Source organism: Aulonocara sp. 'chitande type north' Nkhata Bay, linkage group LG20 (genome assembly GCF_057382095.1).
Source record: "Aulonocara sp. 'chitande type north' Nkhata Bay isolate Kocher_YH1m ecotype deep benthic linkage group LG20, A_spYH_male_GT1.1, whole genome shotgun sequence".
Lineage (NCBI taxonomy): Eukaryota > Metazoa > Chordata > Actinopteri > Cichliformes > Cichlidae > Aulonocara > Aulonocara sp. 'chitande type north' Nkhata Bay.
In genome coordinates, this window is record NC_141363.1 from 28,782,556 (window position 1) to 28,789,638 (window position 7,083).

Sequence of the window (7,083 nt, forward strand, 5' to 3'; positions counted from 1 at the left end):
ATAAGTTGTTATGAACAATTAAAGATGTTACAGTAGCATACAAAATTGAGTAAATACAATTGAAAATGTAAGTTAAAACAACAGTAACCAAAAGTTCAAACTACATAAAATATTAATTAGGAAATGCTGAAATGCTTGGCACATTTAACCTACACCATTACAATTATTTGTTTTTAAATAATGGTTCAATTTACTTAATATTTTTAAGTTAACTTAAGCAAAAACGTTAATTACAATTAAGTGTTTATTATAAACACACACACACACACACACACACACACACACACACACACGAAAAAAGAACCACGTCAGTTCAACATTGTTCACAATGATTTATTTTAAACAGCTTTTTTGTGAATCACACATTTTGCAGATTCCTTCTCTGAACACAGTGAGCTGAAATCTGTTCTACATTCAGTGGATAAAACTTGGATAAAATTTCAGTCACAACAGCCTTATATAATAAAATTGCATCCAAATTGGCATGCTTGATAAAACTCTGTAAAACTGGCATATTCATGCTAACAACACGAAAAATGTACCTGCCATACAAAGAATAAAAGTGGCTCAAGTGAACGCAGTGCTTTACCTTTTCAGAAAAGGTCAAATGACAAAAATAAAATTAAGATCCCAAAAAAACATAAATCCTGAAAAAAAAAAAAAAAAAAAAAACATTTGCACTGTGACATAGTTTTTGAACATCTTATTTTGATTCCAAAAAATTGGGAAGATTATAACTAAAGAGTGACCAAAAAACATCCAGAATTTAAATAAAAAGGTTTCAAAAAGGATTGCGCTTAAAAATAAAAAATAAAAAAAAATCATACAGAAGATACTCTCCCATTTACACCTTAATGTGAATCTGGAAAGTTAATACAAAAACACAGTTTATGGTACAAACATTATTTATGAACAGGAATGTCAACACAATGTAATGCCGCAACTGAACCTTTTGATGAGCATTACATGTCACTTAACAAGTCTAACACTTTAAGAACAGCCCTGTGAAATTTTGTCTACAATGAACAGAGGTCATTTTTCAGTCTTTGAACCTTGACAGAAAGGTTTCCTGGATCCAGCTCCATGAACACTTTTTGAAATGCTTCAAATGTGCATTTGAAATTCTTGGGGTATTTCAGATCCAGAGCATAGCACAGTCCCAAAAGATAGCAACAGGCTTTGCTCAGATTCCCAAGTTTGCCCAGAACAGTAACGCCTTCAATAACAATACCCACATCAGTAGGTTCGCCTGACCTGTCTTGATTCTGCAGCAGGTAAATCTTCATCACCTCCTCAGCCAAAGCCTCTTCAACAAAGACAGCATCAGCACCGTCCTTTAAAAAGAGAAACAACTGTTTTAAGCTCACATATTTCCAAACATTGAAACAAAAAGTTTCATTTGTATGACATCACCGGTACTCATAATATGTGGACACTGTGCTCCAAAATCTTTGAGCAAATGCTATTCTTTTGTATGCTTTGAAGTGTTTTTTTTTCTTTAGAACAGTATCTTAAAACTTTTCTATGATCTCACAAGCTAAAATAAACTACTAATATTCCTAAAACAGATTTAGTGCACCAACCTCAAAGGTTTTGATTAAGGCACTTGGATCCTCTCCCAGATGGTCAATGAGACATCTGATGATGACTTCTCGTTTTTTTCTCGATGGAATTTCCACTCTGTAAAACAGGAAGTCTCAACTGAGGCAAAATTTGCACATTTAAACCATGACTTACCATTTCTAGCTTAAACATAACTATTTTTTTTCTGTTGTTGACCTGTTTTCACACCCACCATCAAGGTAAGAACACCTGTGGAGCTAAAATATTGAACAGAAACCTAAGAAAAGCCGTTTTTAGTGGAAGGGCCTCTTCAATGCTGTGTTGGAACGTTTTTGTGGTTAGAAAATGCAATCTTCCTTACCTGAAGCAGAAGGTTTAACTGTGCCCTGTCGCGTTGTCCAGCAGCACCTTTCTTGGCTTGAAACAAGGACAGGAGTTTGGATGAATACAAGTCCAACGATGACATGAACTTTGGTTCAAGGTTCAGGGTCGTGATCCTATGAAACTCTGCACTGACCTGGATGGGAGAGGACAAAAAACCAAGGACAAAAAATCTGAAGGCCAAAATTCTGATTCAATCAAAAAAAAAAATCTTTAAGTGGAACTACCATTTTTTGCAACCTGGACCTTATTTTCTAACATGCAAAAGATTAATTTACTCATCCAGACATAAATCCATATAAGTGGAGTTGTTCAGTATGCAGACTAAAGCCTTAACATAAAGTATTATCTTCCACTAAGCTTCTAAATTTTATGTTATGAATTGCTTGCACTATTTCCCTGTGAGATTGTATAATCTTGGAGGGAAGAGGCGGAGCCAGGTTGCCCTCTGAACCATCGTCTGCCAGGCAGCGATGCGAGAGGAACACACCGCTGAAGTGGCGCACATTTTCGCGTCAGCGGCTTTACAGAGAAAGCCTTTCAGCTCCTCTGGCAGCTCTGCTTCCTCCACCTTCCTGGAGATGACAAACGCTAGCGAGGCAGTGTTGTTAGTCACTGCAGCTGACAGAACAGTGCATTGATGTGCGTGATCAGTGAACCTTGCTATCAGCTGGTCAAGTTTGGCGGGATGGGCCGGTCGCTGTCCAACGACCTTGATCATTTTGGTGCCGAAAACTGAAGCAAGGCTCGGCTCTAGAGGGGGAACAGGCGGAAAACTCCGGTCTGTGAAGCCCTCTGTGAAGCCCTAGGTAGAGACCGGCGCTCTAATCTTCGCTGGCTCTGCTGCTACCTCAGAGAGGTAGGTCATCACCGCCGGGAACTGAGGCCAGATGGGATCTGGGCAACGAGAGTGAGCAGAGCCATACCTTCCCTCCAGATCATCCGATGGGGGTGGAGCAGGCTGAGGGACGGGAAGTCCCTTCTCACCAGCTGCCTCCTGGATGATGCCAGGCAGATCCAGGAGCAGCGCACCAACAACTGGGAGCGGCGTCCTCGCCGACATGTGAAGGCCAGGGGTGGATGAGCATCCGCTCATCCGCCTCCCTTCTGTCGCCAGGCTGCCCAGCTCGGAGGCAGTGGAGCTGCCACCACTGCCGTTTTCCTCACGGTGGGTGGAATCATCCAATTCCGGCCCACCATCGAAGAACTCGATGGCTTCTTCCAGCGAGTACCTCTCTCTTAGCGGGAACGCCTCCTCAGTATCAGCCTTGAAAAAGGCTGACCTCCGCTGCTTTTCCTCTGGCGGGAGGAGCTAACAGGAGCAGCAATAGGATTAAGGTGTGAGGGCGAGGTCCGCATGGTGAGGACCGAGGCAGCCCACGCAGACGGCATGTTGGTCATACGACATGATGTAGCAGGATGGACACAGACGGATGGTCTCGCTGGACATCTTCTGGCTGGCTGAAGAAAAACGGTAGAGCCGATTTCCTGGTCTCACCGTAACTTATACTAGGACCAGGGTGAGGCCCACACAGCAGGTGGGCGTGGACTAAAATACTTCAGTGCTGTGCTCACAAGGGGAATACCCACTTAAAGGGCTGCGCCTATACTCATAGAATCTGGGGTTACAATACGTAGCCAACGTTTCATAAAAATATTAAATTACTCTTCACTCTTTACTCTTCAGTAAAATCTAGTCTGTCGTTATGTGCTCCAGAGTTAGATAAGTGAGACAAAGGCACTTTGCAATCAGCCCAGTCATTCTTCAGTCAGGTTACATTAGCTTAGCCTAAAACAAGTTAAGTGAACGGAAATTACTAGCATTTATTGTTCCCTAGGCTTGGGAATGGTTTCGATTAGAACTATTCTGGTTTTGATTCAGATTCCTCATTTTGATTCAAACTCCTAGCGATTCTAGAGTCTTATGAGAAATTAAAGCAACCTGGCTGCTGCAAGATCATCAAAATCACTAGGATGGTAGCAACATGTTTTTCCTCACTTATCTTATGATGGGGGATCTAACAGACCAAATTTTATTTACAAGTGGATATCCCTTTAAATGTTCACTTACTTGGGAGACGTCAAACAACGCCGGCCATCTGTCCTTGATGTCGCTGACACTCAGCTGTTGGCTGATAATATCATGTCTTCTATGTGCAAAGGTTTTGCACATTAAATCCTTGACGGCTGTGCTGTTTTTCTTCTTATACTCCTCAATCAGTTGTTGTCGCTCCAGCTCTTGCTGTTCTTTACCATCTTGTCCTGGATAGTGTGGCAGAAACAGCACTTCTCCTTTCCGCGCCTTCTTTATGTTCTTCGCTGGAGCCTTGTCATCAGGGTGCTTGTTCTTCAGTGAGTTGCAAGTAACCTCTGGAACTCCAAGACTTCGTAACTTTGACCTGTAATTTCCCATCTTGTATTTAAGACTATACATCCATCCCATCCAGCCATTACGACTGCCTGGCTCTGTCAGACATGGGTGCTTTTTGACCAGAGCCTCTGCCACTTCTCCAAACTGAAGGCCAGTAGGGTAGGCTGTGTAGCTGTACATATAATCAGCTAATTTTTCCATTATATCTGACTTGACTGAAGTATTGTTCAGCACAGTGCCATTTTGAACAAAGACTTCATTGGCATTTTTCAGTACAGTCTCTGTTGCCACAGAGAAAAGTGGAATGACAATTTCATCTGGCCATGTAGTCTTCAGAGGACTTTGAAGAGGGGAGAGTATGACAGTGTTGTCTGAAGACAGAGATGATCCATCTGTTTGGTCCTCTGTGGTTTTATAGGTTGAAGAGCTTGAACTTTCATTCAGTGAACTTACATCTGAGGGATTTTCACACTGAGGAATCAATGTAAGCACTACTGATGGAATGACCACAGCTTTGACTGTACCCCTATCTTTGATTTGGTTGGGAGAATGATGTGTAAAGAAATCTCCAAATGAGTCATCATAATAGTGCAATGTGAAATCCTCAACTAGCCCAAATGTCTCTCTCACTGTCTCATGCAACTCCTCAACAGTCCTGGGTATTCCAGAAGAGAGCACAAGCTTCTCACTCTGTTGTCCAAAAATTACTTTCAAGGCAACGGAGTCCATCTGCAGAATAAAAACCACAAGAAAAAAGAAAAAGAAAGGGGGTATCTGAGTCTTTCCCCTTACACTAACAAACAATGTGACGTTTTATTGACACCATTTTCTTGCCTTCAACACGATATGGTGTTAAGGGCTAAGTGTCACCAAGTACTCTGGGATGTATTAGGTCATTTTCCCAGAAGGATCCAGGTAAAAAGAATCACAGATTTTACATCTAATAGTTGGAAGGACCTCACACTCTTCCGTTTCATGCGAACTGTGAGACCTAGGCAAGTGTGAGCCTAAGGCACCCCATGTCTTAAAAGAGCAAGGACAATTCAAATGAAGACAGGGTATGGAATAGCCATGACCAAATGTACCATGTTTCACTCGATAATGTTTGAGTAGTGACACTTTTGATGACTCCTCATGTTTGCAGAGTTTACACTGCCATCTCATCACCTGTGACCTAAAACATTGTGAGAAAATATGTCTCACAGTATGAAGATGACAGAATGGTGTATAACCATATTTACACAGTTTTTGTATGATTAACTGATTGAATAACCAATACTCACTACCAATTCAGGTGGAGGATACAACTTACAAATAAGTCAACATGGAACAAAGTACAATACTTAACCACATTGAAATAATCTGAATCACATCACCACGCTGTATAAATAAAAAGATAGTATGGTGACACTAGATGACAGACCATGAAATCATCAATATATTTACTGAACTGAAAAATTCTCAAAATTTAGATTTGGCATTTGTATGACCCACCACAAAACCAGTATAAATATTTAGGTGGTATCACCATCCACTACTCAGCTTGTATAAAACAATATCATATCATTCCAAAATTTAACACATCAAGTCCTCTGAGTAAAATTACCTGCTTTACTTTGTAGTTGATGCAGATTTTTTTCTCCTGGTGGTGAAGATGGTGCTGAAAAAATACAAATCAAAACTTTATCATTACAAAACATGTCACTGAGTAATCTGCCATAACATCAATCTCTTATAAGAAATTTTAACTTGGATTGAAATAAACATTTATTTATGTAAATTGGGAGTAACTATACTGGAAATGATGGTACTTTTGGCTTGACCCAAAGGACCAAAGCTTTTTTTTTTTTTTTCATTATTTTCTGGGATCTGAAAGGAAGTAGGGCCCCGAGTCTAAATTTACTTAAGCCCCCATAGTACTTTGGACCGGCCCTGGATGAGGTAATCTGCTGACCCGGGCGGTCCTCTCAGCGTTCTCTCAAAAACTAGCCCTGTTCGGGACAAAGCTGAAAGCAGCGTCTTATATGCTCTGAAAGACCCCACATAGAACAAGAAAGCTAAGCAGCATGGTTGCTGCTATGAACTGTTCCGCGGGCAGATCTTCTTAGTTACCAAAGCCATTGATGACGTCTGTTCATCACCTGAACAACCTGACAGAGTGAGTCAGGCCGCATGACTACCGCAGCTCCCGCACCGCGACTCAACAGGGCCATTTTCTAGAAATGTCTGAGCACACCTGCTTTCACGTGGTTCCTAAAATGCCCCCGATTAAACGGTCAGGTCGCTGGTACCGGGACATTCCGGTCAAATTACCCGGAACGCAGATAGCGACTCAGAACGTAAAAGGATAAAAGGGCGCGGTTTCCCGCCACCTTGACTGGAAGACGGGTTGAAAACTTAAATTAACGTGCACAAACACGCTGCGAAAAGTGAGCCACCATGACAAACGCTTTCTTCAGAACATGTTATAAAAGAACGGTGTGGATAAAGACAGCTAATGCAAGAATTGGTCACTTACCTGAAAACGTTACCAAGTCTGCAGTGGATGTGTGTCTGTCTCGTTCAACGGGCAGAAAATCTCCCATGAGGCCATGCTCCTCGCGCGCGGTACATGCCAAAGGTCATTAGTCTTACTCAAAGTTTTAAGTTAGTATTGGGGGACAAAATTATATTGATTTTGAACCATTAATAATTAAAGTTAAAGACAATGATAAGTATGAATACCAGTGTCTCAGTTATTTTGAGTACTTTCTATGAGATATATTGAG

At 41.3% G+C, this 7,083-nt stretch overlaps 1 protein-coding gene across 2 annotated transcripts; it reads right to left on the reverse strand.

Annotated features, from left to right (window-relative positions):
- Positions 1–305: 305 nt before the first annotated feature.
- LOC147305858 (uncharacterized) lies at positions 306–6,327 on the reverse strand. 2 transcript variants are annotated; one of them, XM_086278659.1, is made up of 5 exons: positions 5,922–6,327; positions 4,016–5,044; positions 1,925–2,080; positions 1,584–1,680; positions 306–1,334 (listed from the first exon to the last, which is right to left on the reverse strand). In XM_086278659.1, exons 2-4 carry the CDS (start codon positions 5,042–5,044, stop codon positions 1,627–1,629), a joined length of 1,239 nt encoding a protein of 412 aa, XP_086134785.1. In that variant the 5' UTR covers positions 5,922–6,327; the 3' UTR covers positions 306–1,334; positions 1,584–1,626. The 2 variants fall into 2 exon arrangements, with proteins under 2 accessions (XP_086134785.1, XP_086134784.1); XM_086278658.1 differs by having other exon boundaries at positions 4,016–5,489.
- Between the last annotated feature and the right edge of the window lie 756 nt (positions 6,328–7,083).

Coding starts and splice junctions, on each gene's coding strand:
- LOC147305858 (XM_086278659.1), bottom strand. CDS start 5,044: ATGGACTCCGTTGCCTTGAAAGTAATTTTTGGACAACAGAGTGAGAAG. Junction 2,081..4,015: donor CGTTGTTTGACGTCTCCCAA/GTAAGTGAACAT, acceptor TCTCCCATCCAG/GTCAGTGCAGAGTTTCATAG. Junction 1,681..1,924: donor AGTTAAACCTTCTGCTTCAG/GTAAGGAAGATT, acceptor CCTGTTTTACAG/AGTGGAAATTCCATCGAGAA.